At 40.1% G+C, this 17245-nt stretch overlaps 4 protein-coding genes and 1 long non-coding RNA gene across 6 annotated transcripts; 3 read left to right on the plus strand and 2 right to left on the minus strand.

The window, feature by feature from the left end:
• The first annotated feature begins 98 nt into the window (after window positions 1–98).
• On the plus strand, window positions 99–2363 carry LOC132088269 (uncharacterized). Its single transcript, XR_009421691.1, has 3 exons — window positions 99–390; window positions 2040–2174; window positions 2248–2363. It is a non-coding gene; the product is annotated as an uncharacterized LOC132088269 (long non-coding RNA).
• Window positions 2364–2849: 486 nt separating this feature from the next.
• LOC130689039 (uncharacterized) lies at window positions 2850–11473 on the plus strand. Of its 2 annotated transcripts, none has more exons than XM_057512058.2 (5): window positions 2850–2926; window positions 4882–5719; window positions 8395–8591; window positions 9489–9993; window positions 10066–11473. In XM_057512058.2, exons 2-5 carry the CDS (start codon window positions 4914–4916, stop codon window positions 10481–10483), a joined length of 1926 nt encoding a protein of 641 aa, XP_057368041.1. In that variant the 5' UTR covers window positions 2850–2926; window positions 4882–4913; the 3' UTR covers window positions 10484–11473. The 2 variants fall into 2 exon arrangements, with proteins under 2 accessions (XP_057368041.1, XP_057368039.1); XM_057512056.2 differs by lacking the exon at window positions 2850–2926 and adding an exon at window positions 3915–4187.
• A 106-nt stretch (window positions 11474–11579) lies between these two features.
• On the minus strand, window positions 11580–12232 carry LOC130688520 (uncharacterized). Its single transcript, XM_057511502.2, has 2 exons — window positions 12051–12232; window positions 11580–11984 (listed from the first exon to the last, which is right to left on the minus strand). Exons 1-2 carry the CDS (start codon window positions 12144–12146, stop codon window positions 11610–11612), a joined length of 471 nt encoding a protein of 156 aa, XP_057367485.1. The 5' UTR covers window positions 12147–12232; the 3' UTR covers window positions 11580–11609.
• Window positions 12233–12525: 293 nt separating this feature from the next.
• LOC130689075 (ubiquitin-conjugating enzyme E2 S-like) lies at window positions 12526–13881 on the minus strand. The gene is made up of 5 exons (XM_057512098.2): window positions 13726–13881; window positions 13502–13646; window positions 13245–13435; window positions 13039–13182; window positions 12526–12975 (listed from the first exon to the last, which is right to left on the minus strand). The coding sequence occupies exons 1-5, from the start codon at window positions 13732–13734 to the stop codon at window positions 12829–12831; spliced, it is 636 nt and encodes a 211-aa protein (XP_057368081.1). The 5' UTR covers window positions 13735–13881; the 3' UTR covers window positions 12526–12828.
• A 252-nt stretch (window positions 13882–14133) lies between these two features.
• LOC130689072 (WW domain-binding protein 2-like) lies at window positions 14134–17214 on the plus strand. The gene is made up of 8 exons (XM_057512095.2): window positions 14134–14435; window positions 14491–14624; window positions 14700–14803; window positions 16298–16457; window positions 16514–16666; window positions 16730–16807; window positions 16881–16963; window positions 17042–17214. Exons 1-8 carry the CDS (start codon window positions 14263–14265, stop codon window positions 17093–17095), a joined length of 939 nt encoding a protein of 312 aa, XP_057368078.1. The 5' UTR covers window positions 14134–14262; the 3' UTR covers window positions 17096–17214.
• Window positions 17215–17245: the final 31 nt, after the last annotated feature.

Consider the following 17245-nt stretch of genomic DNA (forward strand, 5'->3'; position numbering starts at 1 on the left):
TTTAGTTAGGGAAATATATTTTGCAATAGAAGGAAAAATGTTATTTGAAACTTGACAATCGAGCGGCGAGATAAATTGGGGCGGAAATCGCCAGAGCCATCTATGAGTCGTGGATAATACGAAGTGTGAAGGCCATTTTGCACGTGGTTTTTGGTGAAGGACAAATGATTTTTCTTTTGTGTTCGACGTTCCGGAGTTCATCCATTCTAATCACAATGGAATCATCTCACCGGTGTGTGTCCATAGTGAAAAAAGAAGCTGATGTTCACGACACTGACGAATAGCAGTCATAAAACGAGTTTGGAGATCTTCAACTCTTCTGTTTCTTTTCATCCTCCTTTTGGCCACCTGGAACAAATTGGCGAGAGGAAAGCTGAAAAAGGACCTCAGGTAAAAACTAGAAAAAAGATATACAATCGCGACACACAAACAATAGGTGACATGAAAAGGGGAAAAAAAGGGAAGCAACATGTTTTGGGTTCAGTTGCCTATTGCTTTCAATTATCTTCTACATTCAACTTTAACTCAGATACGTCTATACGTGTGAGTGTTTTTTTTTCTTCTCGGTATGTTATTATTGCCCCTCTCCGGGGTGGGTTGGAAAACATCGACAGATGTTGCTGACCGTTGAATAAATATGTTTTTTTCTCCTCCCCTCTTTTTTAAAACGCAGAAAAAAAGTGAGAAAAAAACATAAAAAACTGCTTATTTCTTCTTTAACCGGCTTATGTATATCTAAGTCCTTAGAACACACTGCATGAATGTGTTTCCCTTTTACCATTTCATATATTTGGTAATACAGATGTATGAGAAAGTGGCGTGGCGTAGGGATAATTCATTCATTCGAATTTCAGATGTCTTCGAATTTTTTCTTTCCAGTCGAGTACCCTGATCCTCAAAGGAATTTTTAGTTCTCCACAAACTTTTTATCTCTTGTTTGAAAATTATCTCTTGATGTGAACCGAACTACACGTAGAGATAACTAAACTTTTTATCATCACGATAAGAAAACACTTGAACTCTCTGGTCATTCACCGCCCACTGTATGCTGATGTATCCAATCCCGATAACAATCCCCAGTCTTTGAAAATGGGAAATCAACACCATTAGACGATAGAGGAGGAAACAAAAAGTATACGAGATAAAATGAAATGTACACATATCTAATGTCTTAACTGCGGGTGGTCTAATCATTGGAAGCACGTTCTCCTCATAATGTCAACGAGTGCATGCGGGTCAATGGTAGTTTATTAAATTATAATTTCCTGCTCGTAAATTCCGTTGCAGTGTAAAATAGATCTTGAGTGAAAGTTGATGAATTTCTTTTTTATCCGCCCTTGATATTAATCAGTTCAGAATTTTCCAACTTGTGCGACCGGCTTTCGCGTCAGCTCACTTTCGTTCCACCGTAAAAATGAGGGAAAAAAAAAGAAGCCAAACATGTTAGTCTACCTCATTCCTTCTAGTGTTCATAGTAGGCCATATGTCCCTTTTTCTGTTTTCGGATTGACCGATATGCAAATTTCACAATTAAAATATGCTACAAGAGAAAAGACAATGCGGCAAAACTTTCACGTTTTTGTCTTCTCTCTCCCCGCAAAAATGCTAATGTGTGAGAAATAATTATGAGAACATCATCATCTTAGTCACATAGAGAAAGCCTTTTTTTTCATACATGCAAGGAAGCCGGTGAGAGTGAAAGCTATTTGCATATACCCCCTCTCAAAAAAAAAAAAGACTCTTTTGCACCATGTTGCTAATGATGATGGAAGCTCTGGATAGTCCAGCCGAGCGTATCAAATCCTTGTGTTCTACTCCAAAGTGCTTTTCTCTTGTTTGTAGTCGCGCAAGTTAGACCGTCATGGAGGGGAATATATCGGTCCGCTTTTCTACATTCTCCTTAACATTGAAAGCAGATGTTTTTTTTCAAAGCTGCTACCGCCCAGAAGATAATAAAGGGAAATTTGTTTGACCGTGTCAAGAAGACTAATAAAATTATTTCAAAATTTGAATGCAACTTTTTTCTTTTATTCTCGCAGATGATGGGGCAATCAACACCTGGATGATGATCCTCCCCTCTTCTGATTAGAGAAAAGGTGTTGACGACGACTAATGTACAACACATGCAGCTTTGGATGAGAAACTTATGGTCCATTTTCTTCTCCAGTGGCAAGGTAAAATGAATTTCCCACGCATTTATCATCATCAACTTCTCGAGATTTTTTTTTGACCCACAAATACTCACAGCCTTCGACCACACTCGACGTAAATGGAAGTAGAATATGACGATATCCAATGAAGCAAAACACGAGATTGTTTTGGTCCGATTTCTTGGCCCGCCATAACAAACCTGGCCAATAACAAACGACGCGTCATCGCTGGACTACTTATTTTCCGTACAAGTATGCAGCTCTAGGGAAATCAGCGAAAGAAAAATTGCAGATAGTGTTTTTGGGTTGTTTAGATGGAAAAAAGGTCAAAAGATTGGGACCGAAAAAGCGGAAGTGATTAGACGATCCACGGCGTAACCGCAGATAATTGTTGGCCGAACGGTTCTTTTTTTTTTCTTTCCTTTAGCGTGTGTTTTCTCTTTTTTTTTCTTCCCCTAAGAACCAAGAGTTAACCCAAACGGGAAACGGGCAAACATTGCGTCCGGCTCAACGGAAATGCTCGTCAGTTATAATGTAACACACCGGGCAGCTGCGTAAAAGCCATCGCCCCAATAGAAACACACGCGTCAGATTGTTACGGACTACTGATCCACACACAACAAAAACTTAAAAAAAAAAAAATTCTAACAAATTCTTTTTTTTTTTTCTCTCTAATAACAGAGTTGCCAACCCGGATTCAATGGAAATAGTTACGTTTTATTACATTTCCGAAGGATACTCTGATTTCCCACTGTGGTTCGGGAACAAAAAAAAAGGTAAAAATTGTTTTGTAATTTTGCGTTCAACCTTGAAAAGAAAATGGAAGTTTTAAATCAGTTTTGGCGAAATGCGATGGTGTGTCACAGGTATTGTTTCTTTTCTCAGGAACCGTTTAATTGACAGGAACGGATACCTGTATGCAGGTGTGGGGCAAATAAGAATATGATTTCAAGTTCCTTGAAATCATTCAACAACAGAAAACTGTTGGTCATTTCGAACGGGTATCAAGTGTGTGTCTATAATCCCCATTTTGGTTACGACAGCTACACGTACAATGATTGAAGGTAACATAAAGGAAGAAGTGGTCAGTGAACTTAAGGTTCGTTCTGCTCAATGCGCATACAAAAGGAAAACCATTTTCTTTCTACATCAAAAAGATACTTTTTTGGGAAAGAGAAGAAAGACGAGCGTTTCCGACGAAGCGAAAAAAGAAATGACCAGTTGATTTTTTTCGTTTTTCTTCGGCTTTACGTGCGTTATGGTCAAAATGGAGGCTCTCCTACTTTCTCCGTGTAATCAGAGACCATCATCAATTTTTATGACGTCAACTATAGATGGATAGCACTCAAAGTAACTCAAAATATAAAGCCCTTTTTTTTATGTTTATTTGAGCAGATCCGGGGGTCTCTTGCGTGTAATCAACTCTTTCGTTTAGTTCTAGTAGTGGTACATTCTTTTCGTCTAAACAATCCAATTAGTTTAGCCCTTTTTTTTTCTCTCTCTTTCCTCCCCCTTATTCCAGTAGTTTTCTCTTCCTTTTTTTTCTGCAGCGCAAAAGAATATGAATGCATTTATGTGTGTGTGTGTGTGTCTCTTTGGGGAAAATGTCGATATTGTAGACTCGAGCGCCATTGCTTTCTTTCGTATGGTTCTCTAAAAAGCCTTCAGGCCGATACCGGTGGCGCTAGTGTCTCCCTCCTTCCCCACCGAATTACTCTCTCTCCACTAGCCTTCAATCCCCTTCAGTCAGGAGACGCGGCTCAGAGCCTCGAGTTGTGTTTCTCCGAACGTTATTCTATTTTGTTTGTTTTTTTCTGATTCCTGCCTACTCTTTTCGTTTTGTACATTGCAACAAAAGTTTCCATCTTCTTTTGCTCGAAAAAGAAACGAATTTGTGTTTGTGCTTTGTGTGTGTTGGATTCTGCTAGTGTGGGCCACGATGTGTTCTTGAAATATCGACAAAACGTCACAGTGTGCACACACACACGAGGATTTGTCTCTTGTTTCGCTCACGAATTTGTGTGTAGCCATCGCGAGGTATGACAAAGAGAGGGTTCTCTCTCTCTCTCTCTCTTTTTTTATTGTAGAGTCGTGGGTTAGCTCGGAGGCAAATGGACGCGCAGTTGGGGGAACGAAAAAAGAAGAGGCTGTTTCTCATGTACCTGCCAGTTTTCTTTTTTCTTTCCACTGAAAAAAAAAGGAAAAATCATTCGACTTTTTTTTTTTTTGTATTTCTGCTCTCATCCAAAAATGCAACAGCTTCGTTTTTTGAGGGGGTGGATCGATAATTTTCAAGCTTTTACTTTTTGTAGATTGTCGGTCGGATGCTTATGGTAAAAGCGGCACGTAAACTATAAACAAACGAAACTCTCTCTCTATTATCCTTTCATCCGTAAATTTTTTTTTTTTTTCGGTATTTCTTTGTTCGTTATCAGACCGGAGCGAGAATTTCTGTGTTCCCTCCGTTTTTATGCATGTGTAGCAAAAAGAACCACCATGATGGATCAACTTTCTAAATTTCCCACACGTTACAATCCAACCCTTCCGGGTGTGCATCAAACATTTGATGTCATCTGTTAGCCCCATCCGTTAAAAAAAAAAAAACGAATTCTATTTGGTTTAAAAAATTGAAGTTATGGGATCGATATCTCAGTGATGGATCATTGTTTCCCCCAGCTGGATATGGTTAATTCTGATTAATGTATTTTTATTTTTATTTTTCCCATTCCAGTTGATTGGCAGTGAAGGAAAGAGAATTTACCAATGGCGACCCTTCATTCCGGCTCGACGGGTGGCGGCGTCGCTTCCGGCGCCGCTGGGGGACGAACATCTGTCGGCCGGACGCCGATCAGCGCCTCACTGCCCAGCCTGTTTGCCCGCACGTTGCCGACACAATCGAACCGACGGCCGACCAGCCGCGATCGTCGAGGACGTCTGGTGTCGACGGAATGCCAAACGGAAATGGAGGATTCCGTTTCTGTTCAGCAAAACGTGCGCGTTGAAAACGCTCGCAACGAAACGACAACGGGCATCTTATTGGATCCGAGTGGCCGTCGGAGTAGGCCCGTCTCGCAGTTGAGTGAGAGTGGATTGAGTGGTGTGGAAGAGGCCGTCACCGAGTTGGAACGTGTCGGTCCGCCTCGGCGAAGGCGTCGTGAGAAACGTCGTCACCGACGGTCGCAAGTGCCGGCCCAGCCACTCCAGCAGCATGTCCAGCAAGCGCTCCAAGATCAGACGGAATTGTCTGCCGATTCCTTGGCCGCTCCCGTCTCGCCCAGCAATTCGGACCACCTTCCAGACATCCTCAATGCTCACATGCCACCGCCGTATTCGACGTTGCCGCACAATAGCGAACGCTGCATGGGCATGGGACCGATCCCTATAACGGCCCTGCCCGTACCACTGTCCGTCGTTCCCATGGCCATCGGGCCGACGGCCGCCAACAGTGGCTTACTGGTTCCTCCTTCATCCACCACAACTCCGGCCGTAGTAGTGCCCGCTGGCGGAGGCACTACGTCTCTTCTGGCAGCCAGCAATAGTTTCACCTTGCCGCCAGCCGGTGGTCGACGGTAATTTTTCAAATTCAAATACTTTTATTTTTTGCGTTTTTTTTTACTCTTCTTCATTCGTTTGATTGTCTGGCAATTCCGCGGAGGCTTTAGGCGTTTCCGTCCGACGTTTTTTTTTTTTCTCTTGTTCTTTTCAATATTGTTGAGGGACGTGTATGGACCGCAAAAAGCTTTCCGTTGTACAACACATTTCTTTTTCGAATGAGAAATATTCAAGTTGTGTTGCCTAACGTCGTCATCATTTGCGGTTTGAAGCGGAGGGATGCAAGGTTGACACCATTTTCTCTTTCAGCTGTCCTTCGACTAGGATAAAGAACCTATTCGCTTTCGCCCTTTAAAACAAAAAAAAAAGGATCTTACAAAATAGTTCCGGAGCTGTTTGGTTTCCGCCGGATTTCCCCCCCAAAAAAAGGGAAAAGCTACTAATCATCGCACGCATAAAGCCAATTAATTGAGATAAACTCTATTTTCCCGTTTCGAATAGACATACACACATTTTGAATGTTTTTAGATGTAATAGTATGCAACTAGAGTCGATGTAGGATATTGTGCGTTCAACTTAGGGCGGAGGGTCTCTTGTATCGATTTTGAAAGGGGGGAATTTTTTTTTTGTTTGTGTTCCTTTCACAACATTTTCCAGCTGCAGCAAAAACGGTTTTTGTGTGTGTTGTCCGTTTTTGGGGTTCTCGATCAACATAAAAACCTTGAACCTGAGATTTTTTGGCTGTCCTTTTTGTTTAGTGCCGGAGAAGCTTCTCCCCTTCACACGACCCGACAATAAAAGAGAAGCCCCCAAATCTCTTTTTATTTTATTTTCTTTTATTTTTTTGGGGCCGAATGGTTTTTTTTCTCTTTTTTGCCCGGAGTTATGGGCTTGTGACCTCAATTGGTTTAGAAAAGACGCACCGAAAGACGTCCTACATTTGCGTTCATCTGACATCGTAACTAGGTATGGCCACTATACGCACGGCAATCTCACGATTGCTGGCGCCGTTCGACTGGCACGATGCCCGCTAACCTGATTTTTTTTCTTTTTCTTTTCTCCTCGTCCGTTGACATTTAAAAAGTTTATTGCGTTCCCTTTACCCTATTCAACATTTACAGTGATAGAGCTTGGCGTTTTTGTAGAGAGTTTATCTCGGTTCGTAGACATTCTTTGGCTGCGAAATCATTTACAAAAAGAAAGATGGTTCGTCTTTTCTGAGCATTCATTTTACATGAATAGGGCTCTCTCTTTTCACCCTCTTCTCATATTCGTTCCTCTTACACACACACAATATGATTCTTCTTCTAGTCTCCCTTCTATTTCTCTTCTTTTGTGTGTGTGTGTGGGGAAAAACATTTTTCAGGTCTGTGCAGCACACAGTTTTTCCCCTCTGATTTTCTTCCCTTCCATGTGGTATTGATCGGCCCTTCTGCGCGCTCTCTAGCGGAATGTGTTAAGCCACTCAAGAACAGCACACACGATTTCGAAGGAACAGATTTTAAAACCCTATTTTTTTTTTTTTTAGACACAATTTTTTATTTCTTTTAGTGATGTTCAATAATAATAACGGTAAAACGCAGTGCGTCTGGACGTCACTATCAGGGCTGTATGCAAATGCGACCTACATAAGGGCGTTATAATGCGGTGTCCATAAAAAAAAAAAAACGAGGCTGGTGACCGAGTTGTTTGTTTTTTTCCTTTTATTTGGACATTGAGACAACATGGAAATCATTTCGTGTCTCGTCAAAGTCACGGTCGGACAGTTTTCCCGCTTTTGGCGTTTAGTTTAGTTTCCTTACACGGAGAGCGAAAGTCCCCGCCCAAATTTGAAATTAAAGATTTTTTTTTTTTTTTCAAATGATTTTCTCAACAAGGTCGTGTGCTGTATGGTAGATCAGAAAGCATTGGGGTAGAAAAGGGCGGTGAGAGTCAACCCACTTAACGATTTCACGGTGAAAACACGAAAGATTCTCGTTCATTTTTCCCAGCATCGTAATGAGTTTTCTCTCTCTCTTGCGTGTGTGCATTTCAAATGCTCATAGCGCTCCGCTATGTGAACCCTACAGGAAAAATAAATGGATGGAAAGAGGGGGGAAAAACATTTTTTTTTTTTTAAATAGATGAAGTGGGGAAAAAAAGTAACGTGATGATAACAAACCATCATCAACGAAAAGCAAGAGGAACCACAATGCTGTTAGTTCTTCTCACTCGTTTTTTTTTTCTTTTGTTTTGATGTTGATCACACGAGCAAAAATTAACAGTTAGTTTGTTTCTTCTTCCGCCGGTGACAACAAAAAACTGTTGGAAGTCGCCATCGGGAAAAGAAAACATTTTCAAGATAAAGTTCAATGACACGCCATGACTCAATGCCAAAGGCTCTCTATTTGTTTTTTTTTTTTTTTTTTGTCGGTAACCTCATTCAGCCGACAAAACCGACCATAGGGCGTGTATCATAACCTTATTTGGATTGTTGTATTTCTTTTTTTGGATGTGATGAAGAAGGTTCGTTTTCCATAATTACCTGACAAAACGTCTGCCGCACGGACTTCACTGCACGGCTGAGTTTCATATTATTTATAGACACAGCTAAGTAGGCTAGTAACGGTGTGTCGTTGCACTGTTGACAGTGGTCAATGTAATTTAAAAAAAAATAATAAATGTCTTTTTAATTTATTTGCTGGGAAATTAGATCGCGCGGATCGATGTACGCTGGAGAAGAGAGCGGTAAATCGTGTTGCGGAGTGATGGTGACGCAAACGGTTTCGATTCGCTGGTTCATCGTCATGATCGCTTTCGTCGGCATCTGTTGTGCTGTTGTCGGTACAGTCCTCGGTGCCATGAGGTCTTCCGGACGGGAACACCTTACCGTCTCCCTTCTTATGATTGGTAAGTTTTGATTATTTATCATACATGATTTTTTGGCGAAAAATGCATTCAAATGTTATGAGAATTAAGGAGATTAGATTAGGAAACAAGTCTTTGCTTGGAAATGCGGAAGATAATAAGGAAACAGCTGACTATGAATTTTTCTCTTGCGATAGTTGGAAAGTTTTAGAAGTTTGGGGGGGGGGGGGAGAATGAAAATTATTTTCTTCATACTTGAGTTAAAAGACGTAAAAAAATGGGAACTTTCACTCATGAAGAGGTTTTGGCCATTGTTATGTGTCTGATGGGATCATTTGCTAAGAACCAGTTGAGCGAATCATCAATGTTTGAAAATTCCCTTCCTTATTTCCACCTTTTTATACGACGACAGTTGAATTGGACCCTTTCATCCAGTCGAGTTTCATCTGCCGAATTGTTTTCTTTTCTCCGAATTGAATTTGAGTTTTTTCTTTTTTATTTCTTCGGTAAATCGTCGGCGTTTGAAACTATCGACCCGGTTATCTGTTTATTCATCCGGGTAGTTTATCACAACTAATGCCATCTGACGTACGGCAAGGAAAACAAAATTTCTCAAAAAATTATAAAATAAAATATCTAATTTCAAAACGCCCTTTTTTGCCCTCCGTTTGGCCCTAAAGGGAATTCAAGACATTTGCATACAAAGATAAAAAAAAATGTAGAACCGGTTCGCAACTTGATCGTGAGCGCGCATTGATTATTGACGTTAGACTGAGGGGAGGGGAGGGGGAAAGAGCATTTAACCGGGTAGGAGTTGCATCCGGAATAATGGAACAACTTCCCACTTGATGATCTGGAAATGGGTCGTACGATAATCCCAACATGTTTTTCGTTCAGAAAAAAAAAAATAATTTGAATAAAAAATGGTGTTTGTTCCAGGTGTGGGGATTGTGTTGATCACGGTCAGCACGATAGCGTGGAGGCTGACGTCGCAAGACGCCCCGTCGTGTCGCGCCATGCTGGGCCTGGGCGGATCGTCGATGACGGGAGCTGGAGGATTGCCCGTGGCGGAGAACGGCGAATGCGGAGGAGGTGGATTAACCGGCGGTGGCGGCGGGGTGGCCGAGCCCAGCGGGCGTCGTTTTCTCTCTCGGATTCCGCCGACTTACGGACGGCCTCATCATCCTTACGCCGCCATGATGTACCCAGAGTTCCAGTACAGGCCTCCGCCGCCTTCCTACCAGGCTTCCATGCAAGAGTACCGACTTAGGCTCTTGCTCCTGGATCGAGATAGGCACCAACAACAAATGCAACAGCAACAACAACAGCAACAGCAGCAGCACAGTACGCCTCTTAGTCGAGCGTGCGTCGCCGCCAGCAATGTCCCCGTACCTCCGGTTTCGCCACCGCCAACTTACCGGTCGCAAGCCAATACTCTTGTCAGGTAATCCATCAAAAAATGGTTGCATTCGAATTCAAATTTTTAATCGATCCTTTTGTTTGTTTTTGTTTGCAGGCCGTCATTGCCGATTAGGGAGAGCGAAATTAGTCGGCCGCCAAGTTATCGATCGCGGAGTAGTGCCTCAACGGCTCTGGAAGCCCGCAGCGAATCTCAGCCGCCACCGCCGCAACAGCAACGTGCGGAAGAGCCAACGCCGTCCACGGAGGCATTAATTCATCATCAAGCCATGGTCGAAGCTAAAATCAAAAGTGCTCCGTTCGATGAAGGGCTTCATTCGCAAACGAGCAAACGAGACAAGGATAATAACACAGTCACGATCGTGCAGACCAATTCGTCCAGTCAGGTGCTCGGATGCCACAACAGCCAGACGTCGCCCGTTTTGGTCACAGTCACCACGTCTCCCACTGTTCATCATCCGCCGTCTTCCTCACCAACCAACTCACAGAATCTCCAGGTTTTGGCGCAATTATGACATCGTTCGTAATTTTGTTTATTTTTTTTTATTTTATTTTTTTCGTTTCTTCCTAAGAGAATGTTCTGTATGAAATGTCCATTCATAACAACATTCAATTTTTTTTTTTAATCATCTTCGGATTGCGCGTACCTTCCGGGGAACATTTGGCAGAGTCTCTTTCTTTTTTCTTTTTTTTTTTTAAGGAAAAAAAAAAGAAAAGTCATTGGAACTCGTTGCAGCCGTTCCAAAAACAGCTCGGCAAAGACCATAAATCATTTTGTTGACAAGTTCCTACGCGTCTCGTATATACATTATACATATTCTTCCAATCGGATCGATTCGCTATCCGAGACACTCAGAATTTTTTGTTTTTTCATCTCTTTTTGCGCTAAAAACAAGTTTCAAATTTCGCGGGGGAACATTTGTTTATTCTTCTATGTGCATGCTAATGAATGATTTGAGATTTTTGTTTTTCTTTAAAAAAAAAAAACAAGGCTGAAATGGATTGCCTCAGGGAACGCAGGATTTTTAACGCCTGTTTGCTTTTACGCCCGTCACCATCACAACAACACAAACATTTTTGATTTAAAATTTAAATCAAAATCTGCAAATTTTTAGAATATTTTTCCATAAAAAAACTAAGCTTGCGGTTTTCTTTTTTTTTTTTGTATTTCGCGGGGGAAAAAAATTATGTCCGTGGCTTATACGTGGCAGCGTTGTATTCATTCGTCTGCTTTTTCAAAATTGTTTTTCCCTCTACCGAACCAATGACGTGTACATTAGGGCTCTTCCTTTTTTGGGTATCTTAAATAATTGGTTAAAAACAAAAAGAAAAACGATTCGCCATTTTTTTCTTTTTCAAATGCTTTTGTATAAAAAAAAATAGATGTTTCTCCATCGTTCAAAAAACTCTTCCAAGTCAACAAACTATCTTTTTTCCCATTTTTTTTTCTTAAATAATGAACTTCCTTGTGTGGTCTGTGTGCAAGAAAAAAAAATACAACGTCGTTATTTGTCTCCTTTAATGCAATTTGTAGTCGTGATCACGTTAGTCCTCCGCGCAAGGATCGTCTCATTGGATATTTGTGTGTCACAGGGCAAGTCTTTTTTTTTTCCACTCGTTCTTATTAAAACATTTGTATTTCTATTCTAGTTGGTACGTCGAATATTCCGTTTGATCCATCCAGTCGGGAAGCGAGAAATCCAAATCAGCTTTGCTGCCATCGATAATTTCTTTCACTGCGAAAATCGGCAACGGTGGAACGAGTATTTTGACAAGTAGCACTAGCGGGATCAAGATGATGATGAAGGTTGCTGTGACGCCCACGACTAGGAAAACGACCACTTCGGCTTTCGATTTTCGAGCCATGATGTAATACCATTGCACTTCCCAGCTGAGAAGCTTACGGATTGCGGATGATAACACTTCTGTTTGTTTTGTCAACACAGCTACGCGCTCCGGTGAGGGGTGGGCTGTTGGAGAAGTCACCAATCTCTTGGTACGAATTCCAGAATTCTCCTGCAAATATGTATGCGAAACTAAGAGACTGAAACTCTGAACCTTGGAATAGAACGAATAGTTTACCTTAAACAACATTGTCACGTTACTGCCATAATCGGACGGTTGTTGGCCACGCACCCAAGTCACGAACAATAAAGCAAGAAAAATGCACAGATGCATCGAATGCAAAAAGGTGTACGAGTCACACGATACTCAACCAACGACATGGATCACATGAGGTGGAAGTGCGCTGGGATTGTTCCATGAAAAAAAAATATGCACCCCCCCCCCATTCAAACGGTGCTCAACCCCAGGTACATGGGGTGATAACCCTTTAAAAAAAAGGTAACCAGAAGATTCCACGAATAAGATTTAATTAAAGGATAATTCCTAGAAGTGCTACGAATTCAAGGCCTGTTTATGTGAGACCTTAAGTAAATCGAGGAATTTTTGTTAGTGAAATTCCGTACGCTTGACAACTCAGCTGATGAGGAAAATCCTTTCTGAATCCCGAGAAATACCAGTATCCGTTACGAGCCTGCAGCAAAAACGTTGGTGATTTTTATCAGCAAATTTGTATATTTCCTTCGACCTCACACACGAAAAAAAAAAGACATTGGCATAAAATTAAAGGAAGAAAAGGAAAACTGAATCAACACTCTTCCTCCTATCTGTGAGTGTAAAACTAGACAATGATAGATTTTGCTCGTTAAATAACGCGCACTGCATAGAAGTGCGGGAACGAAACAATTCAAAGGGATGGGATTTACGAGTTTATCGCTGAGAAAGACTACGGATACTTTGAAATCGGTGCAAGAACGAGCAGAAGAAAGGAAGAAAAAGGCAGTTCTGTACAAGATGCTCATAACCTCTTCAACGTTCTCTTTTTGTCCTTGACGATGGGTTTCTTTTTATCCGCTAAAACTGTGCGATCAGTAGCTGCTTTCTTTGATGCTGTCGGCCCTTCCGCTGGGTTTGTGTCTTCGCTCAAATGTGTATCAATGCTTGACTACAATTGGCCAAGAGTAGGATGAATGTAACAGTGTGTTATTTAATTATTGTGCAAGCGTACCTGATGTTGACTAATTTTGGCATGAATATCTGTCATCATTTTTGCTCTTTGAAAGTAATCTTCATAGTGTTCCAATAGTAGCTTGCCAGCTTCCTCATTTAGAGCTGACTCTGGGTTTGGGACGATCAGCAAACATTTAATAGTCTGGAATTAAATTAATAATCAGTTGTAGAGCTACAGAGTTAATTCACATTAACTTAACTTACCAAAAATATGTGTTTTATTCCCAGGTCAGGTTTCCAATCTTTTTTCAAGGTGTTGACACAAATCTCACCTTGTTGCGAGACATTTGGGTGAAATATTTTGGTTAAAAAGAAGCCTTTTGGGGGTCCTGATGGAAAATCTTTCCCCAGCACTAATTTTACCCTAAAGTGTCCACACGCGTAGGGTGTACCAGCTGAATATGAAAGGAAATATAGTTGACCATCACCAAAACAGCTTTGTTTAAGTCAGAAATTCTCACCAGGTCCATCTATAACAGCCTGAATGTCTGAGATATCTTCTTCATTGAGAATAACTTTAATGCCTTCGGGAGGATCGCTGATGAGTTGCTGCAGTTCCTTGCAAATTTGGCGACTGACTTGAGGTGCCAAGTTTTCAAACGAAACCTAGAATTTTAACGTTCAAAATGGGCGCATATTTTTATTGCCTTATACTGGGAACTGTAATTAAAAGTAAAAAACTTACTGAAGCCATGAGGGTAAAAACAAACGAGACAAAAATTAGCAATATGCGCACAAAAATCGAAGAACGGAAGAAAAAAATTTGAAAAATCTAGACACGACCGTTAGAATTTCCAACAATACCAACTAACTGCGTTAAGATGTTAAGGCTGACTTTCTTAGAAGGACAACAAGAACAACGTTGCCTGAAAAAACCAAAATGTTAAATATTTAAATTTGTATTTAAGGTCAGATTTTTGAACTTTAGAAATCACATTTGGACCCAAAAATTTAGCAAAAATCCATTGAGTGGCCGAGGAAATGTAATTGGTTGATGTAATTTACTTGACTTTTCGCATTTTCAGGAACCATGTCAACATTGGAAATGAATCATGAACCTTTTCAGCTATTCACACATGCCATAATATTTATTCCTACTGTTTCCCATTACGTGCCGTCTTGGGCTGGTGGTTTCTGAAAAGTGTTGAATTTTTAGGTTATAATATGCCTGATATCCTTCTGATATCAGACCAGGTTACTACATTGCAATAAGTTGTATTACATGAAAATGTCGGCTTTATTTGGTGATGTCCAAATCCAGGAAAAGAGAATAAAATCTCTGAAACGCCGAATAGAAACATGGCGTGTATTTCTCGTTGCACTATATTCAATTTTAATATGGACGGAACCGTGGTATCCTGTCCCTATTATTGGCACTATTAGCACCACCTTTATGTAAGGTTTCTGGCAAATAAATTTTTTGTACGAATTATTTATAATTTTTTACTAGACTGTACTGGTACTGGGACCCACCAATCCTCACCAGCCTTTCGTTATTTTTTATGCTAGCCAGTTTGATTGACTATGTTGTTCCTAGAATTGCAATGTCAATCTCTCATCCACAGCAGTGGACGGCAACTAAAGGTATTTATTCTTTAATATAAGTTTGTGTTGCCATCTCTTAATTTTTGTTAATGTATTGGTTCTTTGTGTGCAAAGAAAAAACATTTGAAATAATATGTGAATCTCTAGTTAAAACACAAGACAACATCTGCAAACAGGTAGCATACTTAATGGATCTCAAAGAAAAACGGCCTAAAATGGTAATTTTGTAAAATCATACACTAAAATTAATATCATAATGACCCATATTCAAATTTTTCTTGTCTAGTACTTCCTGTATCTCTTTTCATTTTGTACACTTCTAGCTTGGATAGGCTATACTGTGAACAACCGGATTATATGTCTTACCTTAGGTACCATAACATTAACTGGTAGTGTTCTTTATTTTTCAAAGATATTACCTTTTTTACTAGTAACGCTCATTGTATTGTATCCTGGTGTCAAACACAATGGAGTATCAAAAAAAATTCTTTCAATATTTTTGAACCGAGTCACAGATGGAATACGATCGTACACAGAAAAAAATTCTGTCAAAAGTAACTGAACGTTAACATCAACGTCTCCAGAATCCCATCCACTTCTAAGCATTTTAGATAACATTGGAGACATATTTTTACTATTTTGGCATACTAGTCTTCATACTCAATGGTTCTGTTCCTTGGTTTGTATTGATGTTAACATTAATTTATTAATTGTACATTTGAGTTTATTCATTCAGTAATTAGGAACTGTAATAAAAACGGCAATTGAAATAATTTCCAAAAATTTATTAGAATTACATTATAGATTTTACGTAACAATGGCAAATTTTTCGCATTTGGTAAGACTACCTTTCTTTGTTTTCTAATAATGTGTTATGTTTTTGGTTTGTTTTTGTTTTTTCGTTTTAGTCTTGCTTGTTAAAATTGTGAGAAAAACTGGAAAGTACAACAGACGTGCATCTAAGGGGCACCAGGTAATTAAGTAGAAAAGTATTTGTAAGTACATCGTATGAACTACTTAAATGATTCTATGAAAATTTATCCAAACTTCATTCGACATCAGCCTGCCGACAGATTTTCGAAGTGTTTTACTACAGTACTAGCCAAAAAAGCCTTACTGCAAGAACTTTTTCTATTTCTATTTGACTGCCGATTTATTTTGAAAATCTTGTGAGTTTTGGGTCAATTTTAAAATGGAAATGCTTATAGTCCCGCCAGAGGGCTACGGTGGATGGTGAATGGAGGGATTTCGTCATAACATTGACGACGTCGTGTCATTTCATCTAGAAGGAAGGAACTACAACGTGTGGACGCAGTTTGTTGTTTTGTAGTGAAATACTGAGTTTAAATATGTCTCTGAATACAGCCCACGCAAACAATGGTGTGCTCATCTATTCTGGAGAATGGTAAGTAATTAATTTCATGCAGCCATCTATGTTAAATGATTATCAATTTTTGTTTTCCTCAGCATTTTGTTGTATTGTGATAACGTCGTGATGGAGTTTAGCGGACAAGATAGACCAGAATTTAAGGGTAATAAAGCAGGAAGGCTTTATTTGACAACACACAGGATGATTTTTAACAATTCAAATGCAAAGGATCCTCTTCTTAGTTTCAGCTTCCCATTTTGCACTATGAAAAATGCAAGTTCATCTTGTTTATCCCTAGAGAAGGGGGAAAAAATTATGAGACTACCATGTTTTTTGTTGACAGGTTGAATTGGAGCAACCCATGTTTGGATCAAACTACATAAAAGGAAAGGTTCGTGCACAGCCCAATGGTGGATGGGTTGGTGAAGTGAAGTTCAAACTACACTTCAAGCATGGAGGAGCCATTGAGTATGGTCAAGCTATGTTGCAAGCTTCAGGCATAGGTATACTCTACCTTTGGTTGTTTAAAAAAAATGTTGTACAGTGATTAATGTTGCAGCAAAACGCAATCATCAGTACACCGATGAACCACCAGCCTACCAGCCGCCCACTGGACCATGGCATGATGCTGCCCCACCAAGCTATTCTGCCCCAACTGGCTACTATGGGTGGGTGCCTCCACCGTCTGATGCATTTGCTAATGCTCCCCCAGGTAGGCTTAAAGCTCTTCGTTTAAACTAAATGTGATTAAATACCCAAATGTATTTTTTTTCAGCTAATTCAGTTTATATGACTGAAATGCCTCCACCGTATCCTGGAATCAACACTGGTGGATATGCATCATCTGCACATGGTAGAAAATCAAGAGTGTACTTCCTTTTCTGTATACTTTTGTTTAAAAAAATCTTTTTTTTACTTGGTTACAGATGCTAAGGCTGCTGAAGCTGCTGCGAGTGGAACAGCATATTACGATCCTAATACCCATTACGCTTATGTTCCTCCAGCATACGTAAGCGCATATTTTTTTTCCTGTCAATGTAATTCAAAAGAATTTTCAACGACTTTTTTTTTCCTGAATTTTTTTTAGTCGAACGACGCCCCACCCAGCTATGAAGAGAGCAAAGAGAAGAAATACAAATAAAAGCCATCTAGTACGCCGAACGGTTGGAAATTTTCTTTATTCTCTTATAGTTTAATTGAAATATTTAACACAAAATTTACTCGTCTGATTTGGTGTCGACCTAATTATATTACATTCCTATTCCCGCTTAACGAGGATAAATTCTGTAGT

This window comes from Daphnia carinata, chromosome 9 (genome assembly GCF_022539665.2).
Source record: "Daphnia carinata strain CSIRO-1 chromosome 9, CSIRO_AGI_Dcar_HiC_V3, whole genome shotgun sequence".
In the NCBI taxonomy this organism is placed as follows: domain Eukaryota; kingdom Metazoa; phylum Arthropoda; class Branchiopoda; order Diplostraca; family Daphniidae; genus Daphnia; species Daphnia carinata.